Source organism: Octodon degus, unplaced genomic scaffold (genome assembly GCF_000260255.1).
Source record: "Octodon degus isolate 3935 unplaced genomic scaffold, OctDeg1.0 scaffold00218, whole genome shotgun sequence".
NCBI classification, from domain to species: Eukaryota; Metazoa; Chordata; class Mammalia; order Rodentia; family Octodontidae; genus Octodon; species Octodon degus.
Window position 1 is genome coordinate 490,704 of NW_004524794.1, and position 11,705 is coordinate 502,408.

An 11,705-nucleotide genomic window follows, 5' to 3' on the forward strand; every position below is an offset into this window, starting at 1 on the left:
TGTGTGTGTGTGTGTGTGTGTGTGTGTGGCCAGCTCAGCCCACCAGGGGGCGGGGCTGGCTGGCATGTGGTGTTGGGGATTAAACCGAGGTCCCTGTGCTTTGCTAAGTTTGTTCTAAGTAGGTGCTTTAGACCTCTGAGCCACCTCACCAGTCCCATGTGATTCTTTTTAAAACTGGTTTTTAAAGAGGAGGATCACTACAAGTCTAAGTAGTGAGACTCTGTACCAAATACATAAAATAATAATTCACAAAAGGGCTGGTGAGATAGCTCAACAGACTAAAATGCCTGCTTAGACAAGTTCAGGGGCGAAGTTTGATCCCAGCACCATATGCTGTGTCGGCCCCACCCCCAGGCACACTCAGCATGCCACCAAGACTGGGCACGGTGTTGCATGCCTATAATCCCAGTACTGGGAAGGCTGAAAACATGAGGATCACTATGAGTCTGGGTAGTGAGCCCCTGCGCCAAATGCATAAAAGATATATATTTTTTAAAACACTAGTTTTTGATAGATTGGGCTACTTCCTTGTGTAATCCAAAGAGGAAGTTTTGGGCAAAAACACTGGGCAACCCAAGCTATTTTCCTAAGAGTAGACACAGAATAGTGGCAGTTTCACGCATGCTGGATCATCACGGCACCACAAAACAAAGTCAGGAAGCAAGAAATAGCCACATAGCACAATTGGTATTGGTTAGCAAACATCAACTGTCTGTGACAAAATCCAGTAGTGGCACATGCCTGTAATCTCAGCATAAGAGAGATTGAGGCAGAAGAATCGTGAGTCTGAGGCCAGCCTGAATCACATGTCAAAATTTTGTCAAAAGACAAAACAAACCCATACCTAAGTATAAATAAATGTGAAGAAAAACCATAGATAATAAAAAAGAAAATAAACCCATTTTTACTGCTAATGACTGTTGTATAAATGTCACACTGTTGCTGGGCATAGTGGCACACACCCATAATCCCAGCACTCAGGAGACTGAGGCAAGAGGATTTCTGTGAGTTCAAGGTCAGCCTGGGCTACAAAGTGAGTTCAAAGCCAATCTGAACTATATATAGCAAAACCCTGTCTCAAAAAAAGTCACACTGTCCGATAACTGTTTTATTTACAGAAATTGGTAAAAATAAAAAATCCCATGTATTTAGGAAGCTATTCACAGCACAAAGCATGTTGATGTGCATGACTCAGTCAATTCCCCACATTTTTGCTTACCATGTCACCAACTTCATAAGCAGGAGGAGTGGTCATTTTTATATCCTCAATGTTGACTTGAGGTGAGTCCTCAATGGGGGGTTGTGGTGTAAGACTTCTGTTAGTCTGTATCTGGCTCTCAATTAACTTGATAATTGCATCCGCTCGCTCTTGTGGCATTGGCTTTCCATGCCAACTTTCTGTATCTTCCACATCTGAAACAAATGCAAAAAAAGTCATCCATTTCAACCCTTTAATGGGAGCCTATTATGTCCTCTGAGAAACATCTGTTACAAGAAGTGTTGGTCTGGGGCTCACAGGAGTAAGAACCTGACACAGAAGGCAGTCACAGAGAGCGGCCTGCACAGAGGCCTAGTGGCTTATCAGGAGGCCACTGGTCAATATGCTGGTGACTAGAGAGAAGGAGGGAGATGAGGCTGTACTGACAGGCAAAGGAGTCATGGAAACAGGGCTCATAAACACGATGAAGAGTTTGAGGTTTTTTTTTTTTCTTTTTGGCCAGCTCAACCTACCTTGAGGGCAGGGCTTGTGCAGCATATGGTGCTGGGGATTGGACTGTGGTCCCCTGTGCCTGTCTAAGCTTGCTTAAGCAGGTGCTTTAGACTGCTGAATTATCTTGCCGGCCCAAGTTTGAGTTTTATTTAGAGCAAGAGAAGCCACTGAGGGCTTAGAGCAGTTAAGTGAATGATGAGATGTTTTATAGAGAGATCACTGCAATGGCAGCATGGAGATCGGCTCAGAAGGAAAACAATGCAGTTTAGGGGGGCTGGGGAGATGGCTCAGTGGAATAAGCGCTTCCCTGGCAAGCGCAAGGGCCTGAGTTCAATCCTCAGTTCCGCAAAAAAAAAAAAAATGCAGTTTAGGAAAGGTGATGAGCTTAGTGACAGTCATGGCAGCAGAGATGGGGAGAAGGGGGCACATCTGACTACACTTAAAGGAACTGAGTATGTGGGGGTGGCAGGCACATAAGAGTGCCAGAGGCAAGAACATTGAGAGTTCTCCTAGGAACACATTGGTAATGTTGTTTTACTGAACTGAGACTGGGATAAGATGAGATAAGATCATAATTTAGGGAGGAGTTGAAATGTCTACATTAAAAACCAAAGAACCAGTTATGCTGGCACATGCCTGCAATCCCAGCACTTGGGAGGCTAAGGCAGGAGGACAGCCATGATTTCAAGGCCAGCTTGGGGTCCACAGGGAGTTCAAGGCCAACCTGAATTACATAGTGCAACCCAGTCTCAAAAAAGCAAAGCAAAGCAAAGCAATCCAGGAGTCATACCCTTTGCAAGTATTTAAACTTGAGGTGCACAACCTGAGACACAGCTTTGGGAGTATAAGAAATTAGTCTTTGGGCTGGTGAGATGGCTCAGTGGTCTAGGGCACCTACTTGGAACAAGCTTAGCAACGCACAGGGACCGCGGTTCAATCCCCCAGAGCCACATGCCAGCCAGCCCCGCCCCTTGGTGGGCTGAGCGGGCCACACACACACACACACACACACACACACAAATAAATAAAAAAAATTTAAAAAAAAAAAGAAATTAGTCTTAAATACTTTCTCCTTCAAAGCCCCAAAGACAATGCTTTACTAGTCCTGGGTGCTGTTCCAATTGACACCAGATTGTTTCAGCACTGTATGTGTACACCCTCATGCACAGGCCTGCTGACTGTACTGGGAGGGGAGGTTCCTGTTGGCTTCCTACCTAAGGCCTGTGTCCCTAGCTGCTCCCTCACACCACCAGAAAGTCACTATTCTCTTGCTTGGGGTGTGGCCTTCCCCTTCCCCATGACCAGACACTATCCAGGGAGGGTAAGAGGCAGGAGCCCTCACCTGTCAGGACGGCTGCTGTTCACAAAGGATGCCACCGACCCAGCTGGCCATACCTGAAGGCTGCATTGTTCAGCCATGCTGATGGAGGCCCTGGTACGCATGGATGGTGAGAAGGAAAACACTTACTTGGCATTCCTCGGCTTTTGAAGGTCTTGGCAACCACAGCAGTGGGCTTGCCCTTTACATGAGCTGCCTGCCAAAATACTTGGCACAGCGCCTCCACGTCACGACCATCTACCACGTAAGTGTTCCACCTGTCAACAAGGAGGCTGGGTTACCTGGGCACAGGGCAGGGTGAGAAGAAGGTAAAGCAATAGAGACACTTACCCAAAGGCTTCAAAGCGCTTCTGGTAGACCTCGACATAGTGCTCCAGGGGGAAGCTGCCACAGTGCCCCAGGCGGTTCACGTCAAAGATGGCCACAAGATTATCCAGACTGTAGTAGGCTGCAAAGGCCAGCGCCTCCCAAACAGAGCCTTCTGAGGACTCGCCATCTCCCAGGAGGCAGAACACCCGGTAGCTGCAAGCAAGCCAAGAAAAGGTGAGAGCTTTGGGAGTTCAGACTTGCTGGGCATGGTGGATCATGCCTGTAGTGCCAGCCACATGGGAGGCTAAGGCAGCACGATCAGTTTGAGCTCAGCCTGGCCCTCAAGAGATAGCATCTCCTCCAGCTTCAGCTGCCTCTGCTGCTTCTCTAGATGAGCAAGCAAAGGGACAAGACTAGAATGGGCAGCAGAAAGCAGCTCCCTGTAGTCCCCATGCTTCATGGCACATGTACTGCCTTAGTTTTCGCTTCAAAGCACTGCTACCTTCTATTTCTGATCTCTGTTTACAATAATCATAACCATCCAACATTGTACTTTAGAAGCGTATATGTTGTTTTAAACAGGAAACTCCTCCACAGCAGAAACAATGTGAGTATCTATACCAATCAAATATACCCCAGACCTTACTATGATGTCATCAGTCTAAGAAAGCATTATGTAAGATGCACTGTTTCCACAGACCTGTGGAAAAGGGGGCAAGGCGGCTGTCCAAGGAGTGCAAAAGGCACAAGAACTTTCAGCGAGCTCACCGCAGCTGGCATGGGGACTGACCCTCCCCTCAGGACTCTCCCTACCCAAAGGAGCTAGATGGTGCTCTAGATGGTGCTCCCCTGAGACTCTAGGAGAGAGGAGCTCCATGTCCTATGGCAACTGAACTGAGTGGCTCTAGACTCAGCACTGCACGAAGCACAGGTAGTGGGGACTCGTGGGATGAGACCAGGAAGGTCAGTCACCATGGTCCTGTTCCCACACTAGCAGCTGCTGAGCACAAGGCCCAAAAGAAAAACTGTCTGCTTTCAGGAAGGAGGAACCACCCAGAAAAAACCCTTGGCTCTTTTTTTTTTTTTAAACATTTATTTATTTATTTATTTATTTTGTGTGTGGCCAGCTCAGCCCACCAGGGGGCGGGGCTGGCTGGCATGTGGTGCTGGGGGATTGAACCGCGGTCCCTGTGCTTTGCTTAGCTTAGCTTGTTCTAAGTAGGTGCTTTAGACCACCGAGCCATCTCACCAGCCCCCGGCTCTTTTTTTCTTTGTGCAGAACCGGGGATTGAACTCAGGCCCTTGCGCTTGCCAGGGAAGCATTTATTCCACTAAGCCATCTCCCCAGCCCCACCCCTTTGTTCTTTAAGTTGTCAGAGCTTCCTACTCCAAAGACAAAGCACATGCATGCACCCCACCTATTTTCTAGCCATGCTCACCAGAGTGCAGGCAGAAGGCGGTCTCTTAGAGAAGCCTCATGTTTTACTACACTGGAGCCTCTAACAGAGAGGCAGGAAGAGTTTCTGCAAATCTGCTTTCTCTACTGCTTCATGCTTGGTGACTGAACTTCCCAAACCATGCACCCATCCTCCCCAGGGAGCGAGCTGCAGAGCCAGAGAGCAAGGGTGGGCAGTATAGCACCTTACCTGGCCCGGTCGAAGTACTTGCCAGTATATGCCATCCCACATGAGGCCCCCAGGCCTTGCCCAAGCCATCCTGTAGCCACATCAACAAATGACAGTCTCTGCAAGACACAAGGAATCCAAAGAACCCAAGCTACTTGTAGATGGACCCTGCAGCCCCTTGCACCCACTGTCCTTCAAGTCCCAGGCTAATGTCTAAGCAGACCCTAGGTTTAATCTGTGGCCCAGTATAGGCCGAGAGGGGTGACAAAGATGGAGAAGCCACCATCACTCATTCCCCAGGGAACCCTAGAACCCAGTGTATGAGGGCACCTGGAGCTTTTGAAACAGGAGGGAGCCTAGGTGCAAAGGAACACATGCAAACCTTTTCCTCAAGCCTATTTCCTGCAGGCCCAAACCAGATGTACAATCTTTTGGTAGTACTGGTTAAGGAGAAACCCCAAACCCCCAAGTCTGTGGCTTCCCTACTTTGTAAAGCTCTAGTCATCTGAGCTCTTGGGAGGGGTTCCCTGACATGCTAACACTATACAAGAATCAGTTTCTGTCACCTTGCTGTGCCCCTCTAATATCCAGTTTGTGCACTCCATGTCACTTGGTCCCATAAGCAATGTGGCCCTTGTGCTGAGAGTTGCTGCTTTGATGAGAGATGTCAGCTATGCCGTCTCAAGGGCTTCTATAGCCACTATCTCATATTGGCCACCAACATCCCTAGCCTCACTGCAGAGGCCACTGATCCCCTGCTTTCCCTGGCTACTACCCAGAGGCCTTTTCAATCCTAAGCCACTTGCACTGCTTTGCCATCTGCCCACCATTTTTCTACAACAGTCCCCTTTTCTATCCCTGGCTTTCTTGGATCTGCATAGGGGCACAGCTCCTACTTGTTCTGGGCTATTCTTTGTAACTCCTCCTCCCCCCACATAGCCTGTCAGACATAAGATCAATTTATTTCTGGTTTGTCCTCCTGTACCCTTCCTCTGCCCAAATATCAGATTCATTCCAACAGTGAGTGAGGCTGCCCTTCCATACAATTTCCCTGTGAAGTCCTTTCTCCCGCCACCCTGGCAGCCTTCCTCTCATGGTCCTTGCGCTCCCCTTTAGCCAGTTCCAGCTCCAGCTCCCTCACATGCCCTCCCTCTTTCTGAGGGAGGATGGAGACCAGTGTCCCCTGTGAAGACAGAGGAAGCAGGATGGGGTTGGCACTATGCCTGCCCTTGGTACCACGTGGGTGCTGTGGACAGCCAGAAGAGGATACTTCTGTCCAGAGGGGACTTCTCACTTTGTACCCATGCAAAGTTTGCTTCACAGCAAAGTTCAAACAGAGGCCTTGGGTATCTCCCAGGCCTGGGGGAGGGATGGGAGCTCACAGGCCCCTCTGTCCAAGCCATCTTCAGCAGCTGACAATGCCAAAGGATTTCAAGAATGACAGTTGCAGCACAGCCATGCCAAAGGCACCTGGACTCTTAGTGTACTCTGTGTCAGATGTGTTGATGACATGGCTGCGTGTGGACAGACCAAGCCTCAGGAGCACTGGTGGGGATATCAGACTACGTGCACCTGCAGGACAATCACTTACTCTAGCCCCAGGCCATGAGGGACTAGGATTTCTGCATGTGGCTTCTTCCCATCTTTTAGCTGCTGCTCCACCCAATGAACATGCATGAGAAAGCCTGTCACTTAAAGGTTTTTACTCCAATTGCTGCAGTCATGACACACTGTAAACTTTTGTCCCTTTTAAATCAGAAGCTACCCCCAAATACTCAATTTATATTTGAACATACTTTTTTTTCAATTTTTGTTATAAAGTTCAAGTTTACAGTAAGAAAGATTAGTCCAAAATCCCATACATGTTTCACCTTAAGTTACCATATCTTCCAACATACCTTTCTCCCTCTTATACTTTTTCTTTTAAATCAAACCATTAGCTTAGTCACTGAGACAAGGATCACAGTTTTGACCCCTAGGTACTTTTTTTTTTTTTTTTTTTTTTTTTCAGAACCGGGGATTGAACTCAGGCCCTTGCGCTTGCCAGGGAAGCGCATATTCCACTGAGCCATCTCCCCGGCCCGACCCCTAGGTACTTTCAACTTTATCTTTAAGATTTCCTGCTCAGGCATTTCTGTTTGTACATGATACCCTACTGGTAGGCTTTAAATTTTTTGTTTTAAGACACAGTGTACTTTTAGATAATATCAAACTTGCCACACATTCTAAGCCCCATTTTTCTAATGTTTAGAATCTCACTGACAGGGGCAGGCTGTCTTGTTCCAAGTCACACTTCACTTTCCCCATGCCCTGCAAGTGGGGTCGAAGGCTATCAGTGACCTCTCCCAAGGCTGCACAAGGGGTGGGAGCAGTAGGTCCCCAACAAAGGGGACATTAGTGTTAGGTGGGGTGAGGTAGGGTATCACCAAAGGAAAGGTAAGTTGGACAGCTGTCCCCAGCTAGCCTTCCTGCCCCAAATGTCACTTGCCTCTCAAGAACACCCATTAGATCTTTAGAATGCAAACAAAAAAGAACATAAATGGTAAGAAGGCCATTCCCAGCCTGTTAGCAGTGTGGCTTTAAAGTGGGCTTAAGAAGCAAGCAGCAGAGCCCCAGGGCCTGGCCAGCATACCTTGGAGAGAATGAAGCGGTCGTTGTCGGGGTGCTCCAGGTCTGACTGTTTGTATTTCATGGTGTAAAAGAACAGCACAGCCATGATCTCAGCAGCGCTGCTGCATGATGTCGGGTGGCTGAAAAGCAGAAGCAACCAAGTCATTTCTCCCAGGTCAATGACTCCTAGGGGTCATAAGCAACAGTCACACCTGGCTATTATCCTGCTTTGAGGTATGTATACTGAAAAAAAAAAGTAACATAGCGAGGAGACATTACTCTCATGTTCACCTTTATCGTGGCACTATTCACAATGGACAAGATGTGGTCAGCCTAGGAGTTCATCAACAGATAAATGAATATATATGAATATTAGTCAATCAAAATCTGGTTCAAGTTATAGTATAAAGCTATGGTGATTTAAGGGTCGGCCAAATAGCTCAGCAGACTAAAGCACCTGCTTAGGCAGATGTAGCAGCCAGGGTTTGATTCCCCAGTGTGCAGAGCTGGCCCTACCCCCAGGGCACGTTGAGATGGCGATTGAGACTGGGCATGGTGGCGTGCACCTGTAATACCAGCTCTTGGGAGACTGAACATAGGGACTCATTATGAATCTGATCTATATAGTGAGAGCCTGTAGACCCTGTACTAAAATACAAAAAAAGAAAAAGAAAACCTACAGTTATTTAAAAGAACAGACATGGATCAGTGGAACAGCATAAAGGTTGCAGAAACAGTCCCAGGGACGTTTAGCCAGAGGATCTTTGACAAAGGGGCCAAAGCACATATTGGAGGAAAGATCGCATCATGCAGAATTGTAAACTAGACTTATACCTCTTGCCATGTACTAAACTAAAATTAAAATGGATCAAAGATCTAAATGTTAGCTGGGTGTGGTGGCACATTCCTGTAATCCAAGAACTCTGGAGGTTGAGGCAGGAAGATTGTGGTGAGTTTGAGGCTGGTCTGGGCCACATAATTCAAGGCCAGCCTGGACTACACAGTAAGACACTATTTTTTTTTTAACATTTATTTAGTGTGTGTGTGTGTGTGTGTGTGTGTGTGTGTGGCCAGCTCAGCCCACCAGGGGCGCAGCTGGCTGGCATGTGGTGCTGGGGGATCGAACCACAGTCCCTGTGCTTTGCCAAGCTTGTTCCAAGTAGGTGCTTTAGACCACTGAGCCATCTCTCCAGCCCCAAGACACTATCTTAAAAAAAAACAAAACAAACAAAAAAAAATCTAAATGATAGAACATTAACATAACCCACTGGAATATAAAATAAGTAAAAACTCTTCAAGTCAAGCCTATACAAGTACTTTTTGAGCAGAACCATATAACTCCATCTGCAAAAGAAATAAGAACGAGAATGGACAATTGGGGCTCGGGAGACAGCTCAGTGGTCTAAGCACCTGCCTGGCAAGCGCGCAGACTCAAGTTCGATTCCCAGTACTATATGCTGTGCCAAGTCATACCGGCTATTGAAACTGTGTGTGGTGATGCACACCTATAATTCCAGCACCAGGGAGGCTGAGACAGGAGAACTGTCTGAGGTGCGCAGTGAGACCCTGTATCCAATAAATAAATAAATAAATAAATAAATGAAAAAATTAAATATGAACAATTGGAATATCAAAACTTAAAAGCTTCAGCACACCAAAGGAAACAATTAAAGAGGCAACCTATAGAATAGGAAAAAAATTTCAGAGAACTAATAATATTCAGGGAAAAAAAAACCCACTCAAGCCCCCTAAATAAAAGACCCAATCAAAAAATGGGCAACTTAAGTGAACTCTATGCAGAAATACAATGTTCAATATCTCTGGTTATTATTAAAGAGACACAAATCAAAACACCATTGAAATTGCATCTTCCTCTAGAAAAAATGGCTATTTCAAGAAGTTAATAAGTGTGGTGGCACAGGCTTGCAATGCCAGGACTCGAGAGGCTGAGGCTGGATGGCTGAGTTCGAGGCCAGCCTGGAGTCTGGACAGTGAGACCTGTCTCAAGGAAAAAGCATGGGTGCTCAGGCTCGGCGCATGCTGGGGGCTGGGAACAAAGATGTGGAGGCACGCAGCCAGGTCGCGAGCCTGTCTCAGATGCTGCCACCACCCCTCTCCCAAGGCCGTATGCACTGCTGATTCTCCTTACCAGCCACAGCACTTGGGCCACAGGTCTTGGAGACTGACATGAGGATTTATATACACAAAAGCTTTTTAAAAGACGTTAACAAAAAGAAATGAAATATTATGAAAGGAAAATGCCAAAATCAATGTAACAATTAAACTACAATGGATGTTGAGTTGCAATTTGCCACTCAACACAATACAACCAGAAAAGAACTTTTTGACCAGGTAGTAAGAACAGTACATTTGTGTGAGGTCTAATTTTTTTTGGGGGGGCAGTATGTTCATAGCAAAAATTATTCTACTTGGCTTAAGCTCAATAAAAAGGGTGACATAGCAAGATGTTAGAAAAAAAAAAAAACCATATAGTTCAAGTTTAGTTTTCCTTTCCTAAAGGTATTTCTGAGGAATTCAAGAAATGATACATCCATCTTGGAAGCAGAAATTGCAATTTTCTTGGCTGCTTATACTGCACAAGCTAAATTTGGAGATTATAATACAGAGATTCGTAAACCACGCTAAGATTTAGGTCCAGGTCATTCACATTAATAATTTCATTTCCCCCAGATAAAACCAGTGGGGAATGTAATGAGTCAACTCAAGTTTTAGATTATAAATGTAAATCTTATGCTTTCTGTTGTAAATGTATACTCACCACTGTTCTAAGTTGTTTAGTAAATAGTGGCTGTTACTTAAAAAAAAAAAATTTCATTTCCAGCTTTACACTACAGAAAGTCAGAACTTAGACCTCTTTCCCTGCAGTATCCCCTAAATGGTTGACTCAGTTTTATAAGCCATTATAAATTTCTGGAGAAGCACAAGCAAGAAAAAAAACCTGCCACACGTGCAGAGGACACAGGCTGGAGGACCCCATGCGGCACGATAGAGCCAGCCCGCAACACAGCAAGACCCTGTCCGAGACAAACTGACCACTACATGCTAAGCTCTCCCATGAGTACAGCCACCTAAAGCCATAACAAAATCCTAGCAAACACACTGGCCCACATGTGGGACTCGCCAACCGCCGAACCCTCACACCCAGCCACACTGCAGTCCAGTTTCCTCCCTTCCGTCCTCTTTCCGTGCCCAGTATCACTTCACACACCAGAAGCCGCGTGCGCAACCAAGTGACTCCAGACCACGGGCAACGACAAGCCCCTGTCGGTCCCGGCCCCGCAGAGGCCCGCAGCGGCCAACAGGCTTCGAACAATTCCTGTCAGACCCCAAGACGCATGGCGGCCAGGAGGCCCTGGGACAGGCGGTCGCCCGCCACGTGGCACACAACAGCGCCACAAGGGCGTCTGGCGACAGCAGGGCCTGAGCGGCGCTGTCCCAGGGGGAGCCCGACAACACAGCCCGTCAGTCCGCCCACCGTGCCCGTCCGGCTCCCCGTCCAGCCTGCTGCCCCCCGTTCACTTGCCCACCTGCCTGGATCTCCACGCACCCGTCTGTCCGTCTGCCCGCCTCTCCATCTAGCCCACACGTCAGTCCGTTGGTCCGGCCTACCCAGTCATCCGTGCGGCCACCCATTCAGCCACACAGGCTACCTCGCAGCCTTCCAGGAGGGAACTTACCTGGAGCGTGTGGTGCATGTGGTCCTGATGGAGTGGATGCGAAGGCGGTTGGCTATGTCGCGCAGCACCTGCACTGTCCTCTGGTCCGGCCTGGCCTCTTCAGGCAGCGCGTCACTTGGCCCCGCCCCAGACATACCAGAGCCCGAGTCGACGTCCCTCCGCGAAGCAAGTGCCGCAGAGGGCGCCTCAGCGGGCCTTTTAAGGGTCGGGGCCCCACCACTGCGCGGAGAGATCCCTCCGCCTAGATACCTCCGCACGCGGAATCTTCCGTGCACAGTCGTGTTCATGCGCCACTCTCTCCGCTAGTCTGTCAATGAGTTTTGGAATTTAGCTCCTGCAAATTCAGTATTATACAGCATCATTCCACTTCTTTATATCTTTTCTTGCACTATCTGTCCCAAAGGGGCACCTTC

General features: G+C 47.7%; 1 protein-coding gene across 4 annotated transcripts in view; it reads right to left on the minus strand.

Moving 5' to 3' along the window:
* Tktl1 (transketolase like 1) overlaps positions 1–11,424 on the minus strand; it is a 22,206-nt gene extending 10,782 nt beyond the window's left edge. Inside the window, exons 1-6 of one of the 4 annotated variants that reach the window (XM_004645093.2) lie at positions 11,293–11,424; positions 7,617–7,734; positions 5,006–5,103; positions 3,381–3,572; positions 3,180–3,307; positions 1,220–1,413 (exon numbers count right to left, since the gene is read on the minus strand). In XM_004645093.2, the coding sequence (XP_004645150.2) occupies positions 1,220–1,413; positions 3,180–3,307; positions 3,381–3,572; positions 5,006–5,103; positions 7,617–7,700 (696 nt within the window). In that variant the 5' untranslated portion in view covers positions 7,701–7,734; positions 11,293–11,424. The other 3 variants (XM_023705370.1, XM_023705369.1, XM_023705368.1) reach the window with 3 other exon arrangements.
* Positions 11,425–11,705: the final 281 nt, after the last annotated feature.